A 23,348-nucleotide genomic window follows, 5' to 3' on the forward strand; every position below is an offset into this window, starting at 1 on the left:
GTCATCATCAAAATTTTTTTTTTTTTTTAAATTATTGATTCCTACTGAATCAGCAACTCTGGGGGTAGGTAGAGCCTAGCAACATGTGTTTTTTTACTTTTTTGTTTGTTTGTGTGTTTATTTATTTATCTATGGCTGTGTTGGGTCTTCGTTTCTGTGCGAGGGCTTTCTCTAGTTGTGGCGAGCGGGGGCCACTCTTCATCGCGGTGCGCGGGCCTCTCATTATCGCGGCCTCTCTTGTTGCGGAGCACAGGCTCCAGATGTGCAGGCTCAGTAATTGTGGCTCACGGGCCTAGCCGCTCCGTGGCATGTGGGATCTTCCCAGACCAGGGCTCGAACCCGTGTCCCCTGCCTTGGCAGGCAGATTCTCAACCACTGCGCCACCAGGGAAGCCCCCATCAAAATTTTAAACTCAGCAACTAGGTTAAACATAAACAGTAGTTTCAGCTGAGGAGAGATATGATAAACAGTAGAATAGATCTAAAGAAATCACCCAGAATGTAGCACAGAGAGATACAGAGATGGAAAATATGAAAGAGAAATTGAGATAACAGAGTTAAAATGAGAAGTCCAAATAAAAAGAATAGCGTAGAGGCAATATTCAAAGATAGAATGGCTGAGAATGTTTTAGAATTGATAAACATAAATACTTAGATTCATGTAGCACCATGAGCCCAAATGGGATAAGTAGAAATTTATATCTAGATGCATTGTAGTGAAACTGGAGAATACCAAAGGAAAAAAGAGAAATGTCTTAGTATCAACAAAAAAGAAATGATGATGACATCCAAAGGGATATCCATTATGTTGACAGTAAACTTTTTAACAACAGCAAGAGAGACCAGAAAACAGTGGAAGAATATCTTCACAGAGCTAAGTAAAAATAACTGTCAACTTAAAATTTTATACCCAGCTTAATTCTCATTCAGGAATAAGATGAAATGAAGGTATTTTTTCAGGCAAAGTCTAATAGAGTTAACTAGTCACAGAAGCTTGTTGGAAGAATGTGAAGCAGGATATATTTGAGACTGAAGAAAATTGAACCCAGAAGGAAACAGTGGATGCAAGAAACAATGGTGAGCAATGAAATTGGTAAAAATGTAGATAAAATCTGGAGCTTCTACTTCTGGTAGTGGCAGATTAGGGAATTTGAATCATGCCTGCCACTGAAGACTACCGGAAAAGCTCAATAAAATGTTTAATTTTTTTTTTTTTAATGTGTTTGGAGGTATCAGAGAGCTTACAAGATCTAGGGGGAGAATGGAGGCCCAGAAAAAAAGGCCCCAGTGTATGGGGGGTCACTGTTCCTCTGGAGAAATTAGCCATTTCTGGAGGGAGCTGCTAAACAGCTATGCAGCCCTCTTGACTGGCTAGTGGGTATAAGGGGGACAGAGATTAGAGCCTATGGCCCACAAAGGGGGGACATCTGATGAACATGCCTCATTTTGAGCTGGGACTCTGAAGGGCTACACCATAGGAGCAAGTGTTAACCAGAAGCAGACATGCTGTTACAGAGGCTACAGATCAGCTTTGAGTCGTGTCATTCTCTAAAATTAGGCTGAGGGTTCCTAAACCACTAGTGCCCCCAGACATTTGGCAGAATTGTAGATCCTTCCTGGTGGAAGGTAGTATCATGCAAGGCCATAAACTATTTCATAGTTTGTAAATGCAACGCCTGGCTTATAATCAAAAGCAATCAGATACACAAAGACATAAACAACATGAAGAAAGGCAAGCAAAAGATGATAGAAACTGGGCCTCAAGATACTGGAATTCTCAGATACAGACTTTTAAAATAAGTATACTTATTACATTCAAAGAGAAACAAGATTGAAAATTTTGGCAGAGCACTGGAAACTGTTAAAAAAAATCAAATGGAAATTCTGGGAATGAGAAATTCAGTAAATTAACTCAAGTTTAAACAACAGATTAGACACATCTGAAGAGAGAATTAGTGAACTGAAAGATGTTAGACAAAAATATACTACAGACAAAGGATGAAAGGAATGAAGAGAGAGAAATACCACAAGAAAGTCTAGTGCACAATTTAAATTTCCAGAAAGTCAGGAGAAAGAGGATGGGGCAAAAGCTGTATTTGAAGAGAAAAGGGTTTAGAACTTTCTAAAATGGGTGAAGAACATCAGTCCATGGATTCCAGCAGTGATATAAACCTCAAGCAAAAGAAATACTGAAGAATTCTACACTTATAATCATTGTTAAATGGCTGAAAATAAAAAAAGGAGAGAGAGAGAGAGAGAAATCTTAAAAGCAGCTAGAGGAAAAAAAGGATTACCTTCCAATAAACAACAATTAGCTGGCAGCTGCCTTCTCAACAGAAATGACGAAATCAGTTGAATGTCATTTTTTAAGAGAATAGCTGTCAACTTAGAATTTACATTGTCATGTAAATATACAATAAAGTACTGTATTGTAATAAAAATAGACAAACTGTACACAGTTGTGAATCTAACAAATAAATGTTGAGCAAAAGAAAACACAAGAAAGGATCATATATACTGTATGATTCCATTTATATACAGCTCAACTAAAGTATAGTGTTTAATGATGCTTTCTTCTAAGTTGGTAAAACTGTAAAGGAAAGTGAGGAATAATTACCTTAAAAATCAGATTGTGGTTGCCTTTGGGGCACGGGGGGGAGGGGTGTTGGGGAAGGGTGGTGAGGAGGCACTGCCAGGATGCTGGCACTCTTCTGTGTCTTGTTATGGTTACATGGATGTTCATTTTGTGACAGTTCCTTCAGACATACATTCACATTTGTGGAACTTGCCCTCTATGTATGTCATATTCCACAATAAAAACGTTTAAAAGAGGTTAAATTTAAGAAGCATTCACTGTACCAAATAATAATGATGATCAATATCTCTTTTTAAGGATAGAACTAAAATACGGAACAAAACATGTGGGAAGTGGGTTGAATCCATGTAAGATCCTTGTATTATTTGGGAAGAAGTTAGACATGTTAATTAACATAAAACTTAAGTAAATGTTTATGTGAAAATTGTTTATAGTTCTCAAGCTTTTCCAAGGCATGAGGGAGGAGTGGGGGAAGGAATAAAGAAAACTCAAACACTTTAGAAGGCAAGAAAGGAATAACAAGACTCAAAGGAAATGTGAAGATACTGAAAATGTAACTTTTAAAAAGATTTCACTTACAAAAGCAGTCAGAATGATAAGGTAACTAGGATTAAATCTAACAGGACCGTTAAAGGAGAAAATTATAAACATTTTTGAAAATCTTTTTTCAAGAGCTAATAAATGTTAAGATAGAACATGTTCACATGGGAATCCTGACATTATCTTAAAAATGACAGTTCTGCCCATATTAATCTGTAAGTTCAATGCTTTTCCAGTCAAGTCTAACAGGACTTTTTTGGAATTTGACGTTTTTTTTTTGGATGCTTGAAGAGTCATGAAAATTTTGGAGAATAATGAAAAGTTACTTATTCAGATATCAAGACTTACTGGAAAGCTATAGTAATTGAAACAATTTTATATAGTCATGCAAAAACAGACCATGGAAATAGAGGAACACAGGAATAACTTGTTACGTGAAAAGTGGCAATACAAATCAGAGGGGAAATGATATACTGTTCCATGATGGGACTGAGATCATTGGCTCTCTGTTTGGAAAAAGATAAAATGCAGTCCCTATCTCACTTCATGCAGAATTACAAAATGGATTTGCAAAAAACGAAACTAAAACTTACAAGAGAAAATTTTTAGAAGAAAACTAGGGAAAGACATTAAGAATTGAGGCTAGGGAAGAATTTCTTAATAAGATACAGAAATTAAATCCATAAAAGAAAAAAATGTTTATTTGGCTACATTAATATAAAGAAAATTCTCTCTGACAAATTACACTGAATACAAATGTCTCAAACTAGAGAAGATGTTTGCAACCCATATAATCCACAAAAAATTGGTATCTTCTATAATAAATTCTCTGTAATAACTCCTGTATAATAAGTAAGAAAAAGACAAACACCACAATTTTTTTAAAAAACTGGCAAAGGATATGAATAGGCAGTTTCTCAGAGGAGGAACCCAACTGACGATAAGCAGATGAAACAATGCTCAGGAAAATGCATAATAAAAGAGAAATCACCTTATAAACAACCTGATAAAATTTACAAAGGCTAATAATGCCAGAAGTTGATGAGGTTATGGAGAAACAGGGCTTCATATACATTACTAGTCATAGTATAAATTAGAAAAATAGTGAGTAATATCGTGCAGATTAATTTGACACCTTACAAAAATGAAGATACACAAACCTCATGACCCATGAGTTCTACTTCAAGACAGCTACCCTAGAGAAACACTCTTGCACTTGTGCACCAAATGACATGTACCAGAATGTTGATTGCCGCACTATATGCAATGGGGGGAAAACTAGAAATATCTTGATTCTTCTCAGTAGGAAATGGAATATTATCTTAGACATTAAAATAAATAACAGATTTACATGGATCAATATGCATAACACCCAGAAACATAATATCTATTTTTTTAATCTAGTAAGCTTTATTAAATCTAATTTATCCTGTCATTTCCTACTTTTTCTTATTTTTGTTGATGGTAAAAGTAAATTTTAAACATTGCCTTTATAACAACACTTCTACTGCTTCAAATCTACTTGTTGGGTGCTTAATCATTTCAGTTTTACACAAGGTGGTTTTCTCCCCTGCTTCCCTATATCCCATTATGTTCTTGTTCGTATTCAGATCTCTAGCCGTCTCAGCTCCATTGCGTCCTGGTATATTATTGCAAGTCTAATAACTGATCTCAACTCTTCAGACAGTCCCAGAACCAATTCGGTTTTACAATTCATTCCTAATACTACAATATTTTTTGTTTCAGGTATCTTTTTACCTCTCAGAATACCAAGAAAAATAGTCATTACCATTTACTATCTGGGTTGAAAGAACTTCTTTTTAAAAATTGTTTTTAAGTTGATTACAGATCACTTGCAAACAAAAATAAAGGGAAGTAGAGACTATTAAAATATTTAATAGAGCTTAAATATAGCAAACCAAATTTTTATTCCATATTTTCCTGGGTTTGAAGATATCTACTGATTGATCGATAGATAGATATATACCCAAAATGCGCAGGAGCCTCTGTATGTAACTAACTGTTCATCAGTTGTTATGCGTGAACTTGTACACTGATTCTAAATTTCAAATACATCTCTAATAGATTATAGCTTATCATTACTTCTTGTTCTTCTACTTGCATCGTCAAGACAATACTTGAAGAGTTTTTGTTAAAATCTTTGGCTTATAATTTTGTTGAAGAGGGGAAGGACACCAGGAACTCCATAATTGCAAAATATTTTTATTTTTAGATTTGTATACACCTTTTAGAATGGCCAATCTAATTTTTTTTAACTATCATTTTAACTTTATTTATTTATGGCTCCATTGGGTCTTCGTTGCTGCACGCGGGCTTTCTCTAGTTGTGGCGAGCATGGGCTACTTTTCCTTGCAATGCGCAGGCTTCTCATTGCACTGGCTTCTCTTGTTGCGAAGCCCGGGCTATAGGCTTGTGGGCTTCAGTGGTTGTGGCTTGCGGGCTCTAGAGTGCAGGCCGAGTAGTTGTGGCGCATGGGCTTAGTTGCTCCGCAGCATGTGGGATCTTCCTGGACCAGGGCTCGAACCCATGTCCCCTGCGTTGTCAGGCAGATTCTTAACCACTGTGCCACCAAGAAAGTTCCCCAATCCAATTTTTAAATGTCTACATCATCTCTTTCTTCTTGTTATCTCTCTAATACCTGCCTACAATATATGTCTACTAGAAACCATGTCAAGAAAATTCTGATACACAGATGAAAGAAGAGATGAAAGAATACTGTCATGTGTCCCTTTAGAAAAAAATGAGATGGCCTAGCTGATCAAAAAAATATTGCACAATGAAAACTTTTTGTTGAATAAGTAACTGGATGAAAATGCTGTATTTTCTTTTTGTCCTTAGAAATATATTATTCAGGGCTTCCCTGGTGGCACAGTGGTTAAGAATCCGCCTGCCAATGCAGGGGACACAGGTTCGAGCCGTGGTCCGGGAAGATCCCACATGCCACGGAGCAACTAAGCCCATGCACCCCAACTACTGAGCCTACACTCTGGAACCCACGAGCCACAGCTACTGAAGCCTGTGTGCCACAACTACTGAGCCTACACTCTAGAGCCCACGAGCCACAACTACTGAAGCCCGCGCGCCTAGAGCCCATGCTCCGCAACAAGAGAAGCCACTGTAATGAGAAGCCTGTGCACCACAACGAAGAGTAGCCCCCGCTCGCCACAACTAGAGAAAGCCTGCGCGTGACAGTGAAGACCCAAAGCATCCAAAAATAAATAAATAAATCTATTTTAAAAAAAAAGAAATATTCAGTCATCCTTGAGTTTGAGAAAATCTATGTAGGATACCATTATCTGAAGGCACAGAGTCTGAGATTTTACTTATAATGATCCATTTCACCATCTTCGTTTGTGTCTCAGGTGCTGCTATTTCACTCTTTGTGTTCATCTTTGGATTCATCTAATAATTATGAAATATTTTCCTCTGTTGATTTTCTTTTCTTTGCCAAGGAAGGCCAAGGAACAAAAACAAACAAACAAAAATCTGAATTCTCAACTGTGTTCAGTTAAAGCTAAAATCAGGCAACAAAGATGGTGGATGGTGTCTAGACTTCTTTTATACCTTCTTGAGAGAAGATGCAATACTTTGGGCAACACAATGAAAAAGCTGAAAGTTGATGTCATCGTGATATTTATTTCACTATTGCATCATTCTTCAGAGCAATTCCATATGTTTATTTTCTTATTATTTTAATCTTTTTCAGTACAGTTAGGAATAATTGATGAGTAATGATGACATAATTTCTAGAATTTTGAAATAGCATAATATATCTTAGATTTACAAGTAGATCCAGTGGACCCATGCAGTAATTGCAGGATGGAATGAGGTTTTTTTCTGTTTTTAAAAAAATATATTTTCCGTTTTGTTCCTGTGGAATACTTGTAGAAAAAATGTAGTCATGAGATATCAATCTTTATAAATAGTTGAAACTGCTTAACAATGAAAATTAAAAACTGAAATTGTTTTTCAAGTGGACCCTAATGGTATACTGAGGATTAAACATTAGTTGCAGGTGAGAAGCATTTTATAAAATCTGTTGTGATAGTTTCCACATGGCTGCATAGGTATCTTTGGTGCTGTTTTTAAACTTGCAGACAGTTTAAGTATGACACTATTAATAATAAAACTGAGTTGGCAAAGAATTTCTAGGTAGATATTAATCATAGCCAGCTTTTTCTGATATACTTTTCTCAATCCTTACATCCAGAAAGGCTTGGTATATTCGGTTAATGACCCCATGGAGAGTATATATGTGTTACATAATAAAGAAAAGCATCACCTCTGTGATTCTGGACAGTCCAGGCTGACAAAGATGAACACTTGCATATAGGTCAAACTAGCTAAATATAGAACAGCCATTTTCCAAGGCTGTTGCCAGGGGCTCCACAGCATCAGCTCTGTTTCTATGGGGGAAGACTTTGCAAATGGTAAGAACAGAGCTAGAAGTCAGTGAGTTGAAGAGAATTGCATTGTGGAACTTTAAACTCTTTGGTAAAGGGTTTATTGATAATTCAGCTATATTAATCTGTGAACATTAATCTTGACATCTTCCTTACCTGATTCCTAATTTATTGCAGTAAGAACTTGCCTTTATTTAAGTAACACACCTGTAGAAATTGATGTTATCATACTCAGTAGTTTGGCGGAAGGGACCTGATGACAAGTCATAAGATTAGCAAGGTTCTGAAAAGGTCAGAATTGTACTGAATTATGTTTAGGGAAGATTGCTCCTGTGATCATTAAATCAAGCACAGTGTCCTTATTGTCTCTGGCTTCCCTTCCACATAGATGATTTTTGAGGTTGGACTGAGAAGGAAGTCATGATTCCAGTGGTAACATAAGGCACATTGATAGCAAAAGTCATACATTATAACGGCTTTTTGTTTTATGCTGTATTGACAGACAACTTTGAATAAAAATGTTTTCTAAAAATAATGTAGAATCTCACAGCTTTTTAGTCACAAACAGGAGTGTCCTAGTTTTTCTTTGAAGACAGCAAGCATTAATGCTCTACTATATAGAAGTGTTTGGCAAAGCTAAGGTTGTAGTTCCAATTCTTCATTCTCTGTCTTCTCTACAGATGGAAAGGTGAATAGTTTTTGGTATTGAAATTTTTTTAAGCAAAAAGCTATCACTTATCATCAGACATCTGTTCAATAAATATGACAATAATTGAGAAATAAAGTTAATTTTTTCAGATTTTAATTTAGTTTTAAAACAGTTGTGGAAAGAGAACAATTTGTAAGTTATGTTCAGAAAAAAATATAATGAAACTTAGTTAAATTTTGGAAACCTTGATGAACACATGAGTATCATCTTGCATAAGAATACATTAAAGAATGAACAATACTCCAAATAATGAATAATAGAATGTTAGTGTTATAAGATACTGTATCTATTTTTTGTTTATTATTATGAAGTAGAACTAACTTTTCTGGTGTACCGTTTTATAGATTTTAACATGTGTATAGTTTCATGTAACCACCACCAAAATCTACATGCGGAACATTTACATCACCCCCCAAAATTCCCTCATGCTGTTCCTTTGCTAATAACTCCTGGTAACTACTGATCTGTTTTCCATTCCTATACTTTTGTCTTTTAGAGTGTCATATAAATGGGATCATAGTGTGTAACTATGACTGGCTTCTTCTTTTTGAGACTGGCTTCTTTCACTCATCATATTGCCTTTGAGATTCATCCGAGTTGTTGCGTGTATCAAACATCCCTTTTTACTGTTGAGTAGTATTCCATCTTATGGATGTACCATAGTTTGTTTATTCACTCATTGGCTAGAGTGCATTTGGGTTGGTTCTAGTTTGGGGCAGTTATGAGTAGAGCTGCTATAAACCAAGGAGTGGAATTGCTTGATCATACAGTGTTTTATCTGTTTTTATTTTTTTAATATATATTCAGATGTGTTTTAGATCCAATCCAATTTCCTTCAGGTCATTTTTAGAACTGTTTTTCTTCCTACTTCTGATGTAACATTTCATCTTTTATCTTTGTCATGTTTGCTTGATCCTTTTTCCTTTGGGTTGCCTTTATTGGAGTCATCTTCTGGTACTGTAGCCCAGAATCTGTCTTGCTTTTATATGCCTCCAGCTTAATTATATGATTCATCTTCTTACAGAATCTAGTTCGCTGCTATACTCTTCTTTACCATTTGTAGATGACTTTCAGATCTGTCTTTCTCACCTGTTTTCTTCAGTTTATATCTTATTCTCTGGAGGACATTTCTAATTAGATGTCCTGTTAACTCTTTAATCTTCTTACGGTAGAAACTTAAAAAAAATTTTTTTCCCTTCCATCTTTTCCCTTCTACAGCTTTCTTATCATAACTACAAGATAATTTCTTACCTTTGCTGTTACTTCCCCTTCTACTTGCAGGCAGTAACCAAACCTAGGACTTCTGTTTACCTCATTTACATACCACTGTTTCTCACTGACCTTCCAACTACATATTTCTCAGTTTCCATCCTAAAGTCAGGATTAAAATCATCTTACGTAAAGAGGATTCTGCTTTTGCAAGTGTGTGTGTGTGTGTGTGTGTGTGTGTGTGTGAGAGACAGAGAGAGAGAGAGAGAGGGAGAGTTTCAATAGAAAGGCCTGCTCCCTGTTGTGATAGTACTATAACTTTTGTTTCTCACGTTAGGTAAATTTTATTATCCCTTTTATAGGGCCTGGATTGCCTCTTAGCCATTTGCTCAAGTGGCCCTGCATGCTTCTAAATTCTTATCTGTTAGGCCCTCTCTTTCTCCTTCTACATGTCTTTGTTCAGGAGTAATTTCTCATACCACAAAACAAGTATACCTGTGATTTAGGAGGACACAAAGTTGTGTTTGTAGGTAATATGATTGTCTACTTAGAAAATTCAAAAGAATCAACTAAAAAAACTTAGATGTTAGAAGTTAAGTAGCCAGATATAAAATAAATATACAAAAATTAATATTTCTTCATATATACTGTTTTTGAAATATAATGTAAAAATCCCATGCACAACTGCAACCAAAAAAACATAAATAGTTAGGAATGTTATGAATGAATTAATATGGCAAAAAGTATAAAACTTTATTGGGAGATGTAAAAGACTTGAATAATTGGAGAGACATATTCTTAAGAACTGAATATGCTATAAAGATATTAGTACTTCCTAAACTAATTTAGAGATTGAATCTTAATTCCAATCAAAGCTTGGCTTTTTTGTTTATTTTTTACTTTTTTTGTTTGTTTTTCATTGGAGAAAGTTGTTTTTACTCTAGTAGAATGATTCTAATAATCATCAGGAAGTAAACATGGTTGAAAGTAGCCAAGACAGTTATAAAAAAGAAGAAGAATGTGTGGAGGGTAAGAGCTTGCCCAAACTACTGCTATAGTCCATAGTATAGGCTGGAAATAATCTAGCATATATAAAAATATAAAGCCTGATAGAAATGGCATCTCAATCAATGAAGAAAAGGTTATTTAGTCAACAATATTGGATCAGTTAGTTAACTCTTTGAAGAATTACTTGGATTCTTACTTCACTTGTACCATATACAAAAATAAAATTCCAGATAGACTAAAGAATTATAGTAAAGTAAAAATTTACAAGAGAAGAAAATGTAGGTGACTACCAGTGTCTGTAATGGGAGAGGATTTTAAGGATAAAAGTAATGGAAAACATCATAAAAGCAAAAATTGATAATGTTGGCTGTTTAAATAGTGAAAATACATTTTTAAAAACCCTTCCATTTATCAAAAATATACCATAAGTAAAATTAAAAGACAAATAGCAAACTGGGATAAAACATTTATAATAAATATAATAATACCCTTAATATATAAATAATTTTTATAAATCAATAAAAATTATTAAATCCCAACAGAAAAATGTACAGAGACATGAACAAATAATAAGAGAAAAATTATCAATGGTAAAAAAAAAGATTTTAAAAAGTGCTAGCCTCGTCAATAATTAGACTAATGCCAATTAAAAATATACCATTATTCATCCATCAAGTTGGTAACTACTTTTAAAAATTTCTAGTATTCATTACTTTCGAGGATATACCAAGATAGGCACTGTCATATATGGTGGTAGGATTGTTACAAAATGATAAAACCTTTCTAGAAAAATATTTGAAAGCCTATTTCAAGAGCATTAAAATACTCAAAACACCTTTTAACATAACAATTTGCCTTCATGAAGTAATCATACATATTGTCAAAGATTTAAGTATAAAAATGTTCACTGCAACAACTTCTTGATACTAAAAACTTAGAAATTATTAAATATGTGACAGTAAAGAATTAATGTGGAGTAGGGGAATTAAATTGTGAAACCAGTCATATGATCAAATATTATGGAGCCATTAAAAATCATAATGTATAGCTGTATTTATAGACATGGGAAAGGGCTTAAGATAATATCTGGGCTGAAAAAAAGAGATACAAACTTTTTATGTAGTACCAAATTAATAATATCAGTTATTTCTAGCTAGTTTAATTTTGGATGATTGAGATTTCTTTACATCTTTTGGTATTTTTTCCAAGTTTTCTGTAGTGATCATGTATTTTGCAATTAGAACCCAAAATAACAATTTTAAATTGTTTTTAAAAAACAGTTAATGTTCAAGAGAATGCAAGATGCAGTGAGTTTCCAATTTTTAATTAAAATAAAATTAAAACAAATAAATCTGCATTAACAGCATTTATCTTTAAGCAATATAATATAGTTTATTTTTAACTTATTTCTATTTGTTTTATAACTTTTGCTCAGTTAACACCTAATACTTTCATAATAAAAATTTTAAGTCTATTTAAAAAAAAAAATGATATCCTTGCCAGAGTTTTAGTGAATACCAACCATATCTAATCTTGAATCTCATTATGCCCATCATTTATACCATCTGTATGTTGTCATATTTAGGTTATGTTCATTTTCACCTGTTTTGTTTTGCTAATCCCTAATGGTTTTTGTTAAAAAAAAAAATCTCTGCAATGCACTTCCCCCTTTGGTTCCTAACAAGAGACTTAATTACTTAAATATAAATTGCTAGAAGGTCCATGTTAACTTAACCTAGTGAATTATTGGCATTTAAAAGTATTTGCATCTATTAAAAGTTCAAAATATATAAACTGATTTCTTTTAATGATAACTCTATATCTGACAAAGTAAAACAGAAATCACTGTGTAGAAGAAACAGCATCTGCTTGACCATGTTCTTTTTATAAACTTTGTCTCTTTTCTCACTTTACTGTTCAGAAGAAGCAATCTGTTTTCATATGATATAACTGAATATGAATCAAGTTCAGTATCTTCTCCCATTTGCCCAATTCCCAGTCCACCTCTTTGTGGAGTTACTCTTCAGCTATATAGTATGAAAAATATTAAACTTACTGCTTTGGGGGCTATCCTCTCACCAAAACTCAGGGAAAGTGGGAGGGAGATGCCATTCATTGACTTAAGAAATTCTTGACAGTTCTTCTTTCAAAGAGTGAGATAAGAAATGTGTGTGAATGAATAGTTAGTTATGATGGACTATTCACTTTCATCAGTATATAATGTGTGTTTTCGTTTTACGTCTATTAAATATGAGGTTCTGGGGAATGCCTTTTCACTTTGCAGAATTCTGAGACTGCAGTTCCAACACCTTTGAGAGGGCAGCAATCATGATTATACTGGCTACATTTATTAGTCAAAAGGCGAGAAAGCTTTGTTTTGCTTTTTTGATTAGTTTGTTTAATAATATATTCAAATTATGACCTTTAATGTAATTTCTTTTACTAGCTTGGTGCTAACAGTGGTTTGCACATCATCATCTTTGATGAAATTGATGCCATCTGCAAACAGAGAGGGAGCATGGCTGGTAGCACAGGAGTTCATGACACTGTCGTCAACCAGTTGCTGTCCAAAATTGATGGGGTAGAGCAACTAAACAACATCTTAGTCATTGGTATGTTCGCTTGGTTTAAAAAAAAAAGGACTATGATTTCAAAAACATTAGATACATAGGTTCTGAATTCAGATTTGTGTAGCTTGTAATTATACTATTTTGCCAATGTTTCCAAATTAGAATCAAGTGATATTGAAGAATTTTACTATTTTAATGTCTAGCCTTAATAGGACAAATGAAAAATGGGTTTTAGTGACTCATGGCTTTTTTTTTTTTTAATAAAAATCCTCACTTTTTTTTTTAAATTTATTTTTTATTATTTTTGGCTACGTCAGGTCTTAGTTGTGGCATGTGGGATCTTTCGTTGCGGCACGCGGGCTCTTCGTTGCGGCACATGGGCTTCTCTCTAGTTGTGGCACGTGGGCTCTTAGTTCCCCGACCAGGGATCGAACCCACGTCCCCTGCATTGGAAGGCAGATTCTTAACCACTGGACCACCAGAGAAGTCCCAACTCATGGCTTTAAACTTATAGTTAACAAGTGAAAAAGGCTGCACAATGTAATGCAGTGGTTTTCAAACTGGGTCCTGTAGGCCTCCAGGAGTCCTCAGAGGTACTTCAGGGTCTGTGTGGCTTGAGCTTCAGATCATGCATCCCTATTATAACTTATCTTTTTAACTGCTTTATGTACTGAAGTTCTTCTTAAGATGACTTTGAAAACAAAAGAAAACAAAGATTCTGCCGTTTATGAAGGTTGAAAACCATTGGCCTACAAAAAAGAGAAGGGATGTTGGGGTCAGACAGATCATGTTCACATTGCCCCTCTCTCATTTTGACAGTTTACTTACCTTCTCTGAAGCTAAAATTTTCTTTTTAAATATTTGAAGCTTTCATTACATTTATATTCCACTGGCCTGTACAGTAGTGAAATACTAAAGCAAAGTCCCCAGGTATTTTCATTAGGTCGAGAACAAATGATATTTTTGAAAATGACTGCTTTTCTATTTGACTTTTATAAAATGTCCTCTTAGCTTGTCAGGGAAATTGCTATTCTTACACATACTGAAGGGACATTTTATCTTATTTTTGAATTCTGATAATTTGTGTGTTGTTTTGTTTTAACAACTGTGCTCAGGAATGACCAACAGACCAGATCTCATAGATGAGGCTCTCCTTCGACCTGGAAGACTGGAAGTTAAGATGGAGATAGGTAAATAGATCTGTCACTGATTGGGGGAGGGGAGTGTAATTAGAGTTCATTAGCAGGAGCAAAGTCATATAACTTAATATTTGTTAGAAAAGTTGTGTATCAGAAGCAGGTATTTACACGCTTGAGTACCTATAAGAAAAACATTAAGATTATAATAATCTCTATTTTATTTTCGATTTTATCAGGCTTACCAGATGAGAAAGGCCGACTCCAGATCCTTCACATCCACACAGCAAGGATGAGAGGGCATCAGTTGCTCTCTGCTGATGTAGACATAAAAGAACTGGCCGTAGAGACCAAGAACTTCAGCGGTGCTGAGCTCGAGGGTCTGGTGCGAGCAGCGCAGTCCACTGCTATGAACAGGCACATAAAGGTCAGTAAAATCAACTGCCATATTAGGAGTCTGGAGCCCTGTAAATACCATGCCAGTATTCTCTCTCTTTCCTTTCAAGCATACTAAGGACTAGGGTAATACTGACTTCTGATGGAGAATAGACATGGTAAAAGGTATAGGAATTAATTGTCAACTGCTAAATCTTCTGAGTAGTTGGAAAAAAGATAATGGTAGCATCTGCCCCATGGTAACCACTGACCCATTTACCTTAGGTTGCCACCATTTGATACAGACACGTGAAGATGAAGATTTTGAAGAATTTTTTAAAAATTTGTGCTGTGTTGACTTGTAACATGACATAGGAAGTTGGATTTTCTACATGCTAGAATTACGGGGGCTGCTTCATTAAGTAAATATATTGAATACCTGCTATTTTCAAGGTATTAAGCGGGAGACACAAAGATAATAAAGCACGACCTTTTCCCATAAGGAGTAGAGAGTCAGGGAAATGGATCTGTTTGCAAATTAATACAATAATGTTATTGATACTTTGGTAGAACTACATACAAAGGATACTTTCATTTTGGTAAATAAAATTTGATAAAGTGCATTTGATCCTTTACCATCGCTTCTCTTCAGGTTTTACTTATCACCTGTAGTTAGATGACTCCCAGATTTATGTCTCATCTCTTGAAAGTGTCTTTCTCCCACTTTCAGATTTATACCAAATACCTCTACCTGGATGTGTTATCAGGTCTCAAATTTAATATTCCAAAACCAAATTCACTTTTTTGGGTTTTTTTTTTTTTTTACTGCTTTCCTTCCTGCTCCTACTTCCCTGTTTATCCCAATTTCCCAAGCTTAAAACTCCAAGATTATCTTTGATTTCTACCACTCTACTGTGTCCTACATCAAGTTATTTGCCAAATTTTGTCAGTTCTATCTTGGCAGTATCTTTCAGTTCTCATTGCCACCACCTGTCTTCTGTTTGATTAACCTTCCTGTTTCACACCATTCTATTCTTCAGAAACTTTCAGTGACTCACCATGATCTACAGAACAAAGTACAGAAGTCTTCGTCTGGTCTTTAAGGTCCTCTTAGATCTGACCCTAAATTGGCCTTTCTTGATGTGTTCCCAGTTATCCTCCATACACTTTAGCCAAACTAAAATATTGAATATTTACCAGTCATCAGATATTAATGTATTTTTCTACTTCTCTGCTGTTGCCTCTTTTTTTTTTTTTTTTTTTTTTAATTCACTGAGAACCTTTACCCTCTATGTTTACTTATCTTTTCAATACCTGGCTCATGTACCACCACTTTCTTCAAACTTTTTCTGATTCTCCCTTTCAAGAATGGTGTGTTCTATTCCTTCTTGGACTAGTAATGTATCGGAAATTCCCTGGCGGTCCAGTAGTTAGGACTTGGCGGTTTCACTGCGGTGGCCCAGGTTCAATCCCTGGTGGGGAAACTAAGATCCCGCAAGCCACACAGTGCGGCCAAAAAAAAAAAAATAGTAGTGCATCATTTACAATACCTTCTGTTGACTTTCGATCAGTGGGTTTATCTAGCCTAGTGTGTGCCGGACACTGTACTAGGGGTTAATGCTCCAGTTGCCTACCCTTGAGCAGCTCACAGTCTAATCCTTCACATGCAGTAATAGAAAGTACATACGGGGTAAGGAATTGAAAAGGTGTCAGGTGTGGTCAGCTTGTCGGGTGAGAGGAGCCTTCACAGAGGAATTTCTGGGTGGATATGTTTCCTGATGGAGTCAGGCATTTTAGGTAGAAAGAACAAATATGCAAAGGAACAGAGACATACAAACAGCATGTTGTGTTAGAGTAATTCAGTATTGCTGCAGCATAAAAGGTAGGGAAGGGGAGGTAGAGAGAGACGTGGGGGATACATCAGGAGGCTAAAGCAGGGGATGGAGCACAAAGAGCCTTTTATATGGTGCTAAGAAGTATGGACTTCTTTTCTGTGAGTAGTGCTAAGCCATTGAAGAGTTTTAAGAATAGCAGTGACGTAGTGTTAAAACGTAAGCTCACTCTGGCAGCTGTGTCAAGTGGTGTATTTAGGGGAGTGAAGTTGGTGATGTAAGACAAGAGAGGGGAACTTGTATAACAATTCACGCAGGAAATAGTAAAAGCCTGAACAGTCAGGTCGAGTATGTTTTATTCGGGTATACCCTGGCAATGGTTTTAAACCAAGGGTTGGTAAATTGTGGCCCATGGGCCGTATCCAGCCAACCACCAGTTTTTTTTTTTTTTTTTTTTTTTTTTTTTACACTTTTAAATTTATTTATTTTTATATTTACTTTTGGCTGTGTTGGATCTTCGTTTCTGTGCGAGGGCTTTCTCTAGTTGTGGCAAGCGGGGGCCACTCTTCATCGCGGTGCGCGGGCCTCTCACTATCACGGCCTCTCTTGTTGCGGAGCACAGGCTCCAGAAGCGCAGGCTCAGCAGTTGTGGCTCACGGGCCCAGTTGCTCCGCGGCATGTGGGATCTTCCCGGACCAGGGCTCGAACCTGTGTCCCCTGTATTGGCAGGCAGATTCTCAACCACTGCGCCACCAGGGAAGCCCCCACCAGTTTTTATAAATAAAGTTTTTTTGGAACACAGCCACCCCTGTTCATTTATGTATTGTCTGTGGCTGCTTTCATGCTACAATGGCAGAGTTGAGTATTTGCAAAAGAGACTGCATGGCCCACAAAGCCTAAAATATTTACTATCTGGCCCTTTATGGAAAAAGTTTGTCAACCCCTGTTGTAGACTTTAAGTCCATATCTTATTCATTTCTGAATCTCCCACAGTATTTCATATAGGTCTTAATACTGAGAATATGGTAGCTGTTTAGTAAATATTTTTTAAATTAGTAAATATGTATTCTGAATCAAACTCTTATCTATAAGCCATAATTCCCCTACATAATGGAACTGACTTTGTTCTAGCTCAAGAATGCCATAATGGAAGAGGCCACTTTAGACAAGATGGTAAACCTCTTTTAAATACTGGAGACCCAGTGGGGAGGAGGATACTAGTACTACTGCATTAAAACAAAACAAAAAAAAATTGAGAATGCCAAAGGACTGGATAGTGTGGGAAATACAGTATTGGGTCCTTTATAGAATGGATCCATTCATTTCATTCATCCATTCTTTCTCCTTGCCATAAGAAATGTCTTAGAAAAAGTGATGGTGACTTCAAGAAAAATTGCATAAATGATGTGAAAATTGCTCCCCACCATACCGATCTTTCACTTCAGACCACACCAGTGCTTCTTGATACTATAATCCACAATAGCTAGTTTATTAGGTATCAGATTTTTCATATGCATTAGCCACTGAATTTTTATCTTATTTAGTCATTTGTCATTTTTATCACAATAATCTTATCCCAAGTGTCTTCTAAGCCATTGTCAAGAAACATGCTTTCTTTAAGCATGTATTGGATTTATTTACACACGGGGCAATGAGAAACGGTGGAAAAATCACAAGTTTTGTAGTCAGAAGGTGTGGTTATGTGTTACAGTTCTTCCCACTTTTTTTGTTTCTGATTTGTCAAGGGGAAATAACTACCTATTTCATCAAGTTTTTGTGAAAATGAAATCAAATACTGTTTGTGGAAGTGCCTTACAAACTATATAAATATTTACTTCCATTTTTGTTATTATTGGCTGATTTGAGAGGATGCTGTATACATCCTTTTCAATAGCTGAGTTTCTGATTTTTGTTGACTATTTGCAGTTATAATATTTCTGATTTAAAGCTAAAATGTTCACCACCACTGTATAGAATATGTTATCCTTTCAGATTTGCAAGTAAGAAGTAGTGCAAATAGTGGACATTATTTCCCTCACTTTTTCCATGTTGTTGAATTATCTTTAATTTAAACTTCAGATGATGCATATAGGCTTGTGATCAACACCTTTTGTACCAAACAGCTTTTGGTTTTCTTGGGTATCTGTGGAATATCTAATGCAAGGGACTTCACAGGTACTTCAGGGAAGGGAGAGATATCTAAGACACTAACCTCACTACCAAAAAAGAAATAGTACTAACATTTACTTTCTTTTCTGCATTTAAAAAAATCTGCACTGTCCAGATCTTCAAACATTGTTTTCCCAACAAGACTCTTCCTCAGTTGAACAAAAGGCACACAGTTTTAGTATTCTCATTTCTGTACATATTTATAGCTTTATTAGTAGTGATTGATGAGTAAGTATTTAATTTGAAACTTATGACTTACAGTTGGTGTAGGACTTATACACAACATTCGTCTGTTTATTATGATGTTCTTTCTTTGTATTATAAAAAGCCATTATTGGGAATCCCCTGGCAGTCCAGTGGTTAGGACTCGGTGCTCTCACTGCCAGGACCTGGGTTCAATCCCTGGTTGGGGAACTAAGATCCCGCAAGCCGACTGGCGTGGCCAAAAAAAAAGCCATTATTAATGTTATTTTGCTTCCTTTTCAAAAGAATTAGGTTTAAACAAAGTCAGGTGGAATAAACTAAACAAGTCTTCCCTGTTAAACTGTTCTTTCAGGTTTTTTTGAAGCAAGTGGAAAATCCAGTCATGAACACCTGATGTGCATGTCATTTGTGCTTGAACCCATGTTTGTGGTCAACTAAAATTCATGTGACATTTGGTTGTTTTTAGCTTGCAAGGAATTTCTGCTTCAGGTAGAGAAGATAACACAAATTTCTTCTGCTCTAATCTGTTGTAAGGAAATGAATTGAGGACACACACACAAACACACACACACACACACACACACACACTTTACAACTGAATCAAAGCTGATGTATGTTTGCAGAATTTCAATAAAATTCTTTTTTATTTTCTGTAGAATTTTGAATGATTAAGGTCATTCTACCCTTAATTTAAGAGGAATGATAAGAACTTTGAAAGGTCAGATTTAAAAGGTTATGAAATTTAAGTGTGACCACTGGATATTTGCTAGTGTTGAAATACAAGTTTATTAGTTTCTGCAGGTATAAGCTGAAAGATGTTGCCTCTTCCATATTGATTAGCTGTTACAAATAAAATGCAGAAAAAATCACACTAATTCAGACGAATAAGAAAAGGTTTTCTGAATGAGTAAAAATTCAGAATTGTAGATTTTTTTAAATAACATTTTGCGATTTTGACAAAATAGTAAAAGTTAGCCAAGAGAAGTCCTTAGAAAACTTATTTTAATGAATAGGTATGAAAGGTTTATCATTGTAATATTGATTACTTACAATTAGGTGACTTCTGAAATTCCTGGAGTGCCTAAAAACAACTTGTTCTAAAATAGCTGTTCCCCAGCCATCTTAATTCACTTTAATTCATTGGGTGAGTCCTTTCTTAGTAGTAAAAATACAAGGTTCACACCAGCTCCAGTCCTGAAATCTGTCATATTTTTCAGCAAATGCTGAAAGATAGACAAGATTTTCCCTTCATATTGCTATATGTTTCTGTCATTTGAATTCAGTTTCACTCTAAAAGGAAATCATAATAGTATTTCATAACACTGTTATGAAAATGCTTGCCTGTGCCTCCCTATGTACATACGAGAATCATTTTCTAGGATAGATAGATAGCCAGATGGATTTTTGAAGACATGGTTACATTGTCTTCTAGTTTCTAGTGTTTATTCTGGTTCCTTTTACAGGTGACCTGTTTTTGTCCTTCAAAAAGGTTCTAGAAATTTCTCTTCACCTTTGGTGTTCTGATAGTTTACAACACTGTGTCTAGACAGAGGTGGGTTTCTTTTCATTTACCCTGATCACTCATTGAAACCTTTAAACTGCAAAGATACACCTTTCTTCAGCCGGAGAAATTTTTTTTCTTCTGTCTTTTATTGTTTTTTCTCTATCATTCTTTCTCTTCTGTCCTACTGAGACTCCTCTTAGATCAGTGTTAAAACTTCCAGATACATGTTCCATGCTTTTTAACCTTTCTCTCTCACTTTCTGTCATTTCATGGGATTTGGGGCAGGAAGGGAGACAAATAAAAGTGTTCTGTTTGCCATCTTGATCTAGTTCTCTGACAGAGTTCTTCTTGTCCCATAAGGCTGAGTTTTACAAAATGTTTGTCATTTTATTTGTCTCAGCAGTCCATTCCTAAAGGAACATGACTCATATTTTATAATAACCTTTGGAAGGTTGATACTGCTTAACATACTTTGGTTTTATAGTCAGATTTTTTTGAAGATATGTTTTTTTAAAGCCCGTAGTACCATTTTAAAAATTAGACTCACTTGCCTTGTGCTATTGAGAGTGAGCCCAGTCACATTAAAAAGTGTGTTGGTATCTCAGTCACTCATCAGGTCCAGGCAGCTCCAAGTGCTGATAAAGGCATTGATGCTTCTCCAGATGTCTGTTCTAAGTGGTAGCTCCAGGTGCAGTAAGCAGAATATTTGGAGCTGGCACATAGATTCTCAAGTACAGAGTATGAGTAAAAATCAAAGTTGTAGGTCCTTGGTCTCCTTGAATAAGGGTTCACAAACCTGGTTGAGCATCAGAACCACCTGTGCACTTTATAAAAATGTAAATGCCTGGACCCTCTGCTGGACCTGTTAAATCAAAATCCTGCAGGGTGGGGCTGGGCATCTATATAAGTATGTAGGTGTGTGTGTGTGTGTATATCTTTAAAGACTCTAGGCGTTATTCTGATAGGCAGCCGAGGATGAAAACCACTGTTCCTAGAGACCCTCTCTATATAGTTTCTCCTCCTCGTGCCTCATTTTGAAAACAAAAACAAAAACAAAAAACGCTATCCAGTGTTCTTTGGTAAAGATATGTGATAATTTACTTGACTGGTACCCTCTTCATGGACATTCAATTTGCTTCCAGTCTTCGGCTATTACAAATTACTCTAGTAGATATCCTGGTACATATAACTTTGTGCACATTTGTGAGTATATTTATGGGATAAACTCCACCTAGAAGTGGAGTTGTTCAGGCAAAAGGCATCATATATGTATATGTAGGTATGTATGTGTGTGTGTGTTTGTGAATTTGAGAGAGATTTTTTTTGTCTGTGGAAATATGCCTTTTATATCCTCAGGTGTTGTATTCTTAGGCTGAAAATATTCTTAAATCTTGGAAGTCCTTAACGTTTTGTTTTCATTTCTAATTAGGCCAGTACTAAAGTGGAAGTGGACATGGAGAAAGCAGAGAGCCTGCAGGTGACAAGAGGAGACTTCCTTGCTTCTTTGGAGAATGATATCAAACCAGTGAGTATGAATACTGAGTGATGTATAAGCCAAAAAAAATAATAATAATTCAGGTGAAAAATAAGTGCCATTTTACCTAGTATTTTGGAAGGTTATATCACATGTAGTTTTAAAAAAATCAAAATCTCAGTACTGGAACTGTCCAATATAAGAAACATCTGTTCAGTAACTCTGATGGCTGGGTAATTAACCAAGACTTACTGAAATATTTCTCATGATAGGGAGCTCACCATCTTGTAAGGCAGACCATTCAATTTTGAGACTTTGTAATTATTAGTTCTTAAATTGTTTTGAACTAGAAATAGTTTTCTCATTGGTTCTGATATAATCTGAAGCTACGGAAACCTAAATTCATCCATCCTTCATATTGTTAGTTATTATGTTTAAAATTAATTCTCATCTCCTTTCTCTCTCCCTTTCCCCACTCTCCTCCAAGGCATCCCTTTTTCTTGCTCAATACCTCCAGTTCCTCTAACTGCTATAGTTTCTAAAACTTTTAACCATTTTCAGTGCCCTTTTTTAAAAAGGTGTCAATTTTCTTAAAATATACTCAAAACTCAATAGTCATAGTTGGAGTTTTAGAATACATTATAAGGTCATTAACCCATTTTCCTATAAAACAACCACTCATGTTTTAGTAACCATTATTTGGAGTCCTATATTAATATAAAAACAAATTGTAAAAAAAAAACAAAACAAAACAAAACAAAACAAAACAAATTGTAGAACCTTAAAAAGGTGTGTATGTTGTTTTTCTTTCTTCAATGGACGTTGGGTGCACAGAATTGGATTAACCTTAATCTTTAATTCATGACATACTGTCATTAGTCTACAGTGTGTAAAATAAAGTATGATATGTATTAATTTTTTGAGACATGCTATTTTATTACATATTTTATTATCAAGTCATCTATATGATTGTGCTATGCCTCATTTATTTTCATTGCTGAATAGCATTCCATTGTGTGACTAACACAATTTGTCTGTTTTCCTATCAATGGACAGTTGGAATGTTACCAGTTTTTTGTTATTACAAACAACTGCTGCTAAAGCATTCTTGAATGAGTTTCTCCTAGATATATGTTTAGGAATAAAATTGCTGGGTTGTTGGGTATATGAATGTACAACTTCAAACTAAGACTTTCAAGCTGTTTTTTTCAGTGGTTGAACCAATAAACACTTCCCCCAATAATGTAAAAGAGATCCTGTTCTCTACATCCTCTACAACACTTGGTATTGTCAGACTTATTTTTTGCCATTCAGTTGGATGTAAAATGGGATCGCATTTTGGTCTTGATTTTCATTTCACTGATTACCTATGAAGTATTTCTCCATATGTTTATTGGCCATATGAGTATCTTCTGTGAGATGCCATTCATGTCTTTTGCCTATTTTTCTGTTGTATTGTTTATTTTTATTTGATCTGTATAAGTTCTTTATATATCCTTGACAATAATTATTTGTTGCAAGTATCTCCTTTAAAGACAAAAATCAACTTGTTTTAGCCCTATCTGCTATTTTTTATAATTAATTAATTAATTTATTTAT

At 35.2% G+C, this 23,348-nt stretch overlaps 1 protein-coding gene across 3 annotated transcripts in view; it reads left to right on the forward strand.

Annotated features, from left to right (window-relative positions):
- Nucleotides 1-23,348, forward strand: part of NSF (N-ethylmaleimide sensitive factor, vesicle fusing ATPase) — a 158,538-nt gene that overhangs the window by 88,296 nt on the left and 46,894 nt on the right. For all 3 annotated transcript variants that reach the window (XM_082443134.1, XM_082443133.1, XM_082443135.1), the window contains 4 exons: nt 12,932-13,097; nt 14,171-14,245; nt 14,431-14,618; nt 21,705-21,800. In XM_082443134.1, the coding sequence (XP_082299260.1) occupies nt 12,932-13,097; nt 14,171-14,245; nt 14,431-14,618; nt 21,705-21,800 (525 nt within the window). The remainder of the gene's footprint in view (nt 1-12,931; nt 13,098-14,170; nt 14,246-14,430; nt 14,619-21,704; nt 21,801-23,348) is intronic.

This window comes from Balaenoptera physalus (assembly GCF_965194825.1).
Source record: "Balaenoptera physalus genome assembly, chromosome: 20".
Classification (NCBI taxonomy): domain Eukaryota; kingdom Metazoa; phylum Chordata; class Mammalia; order Artiodactyla; family Balaenopteridae; genus Balaenoptera; species Balaenoptera physalus.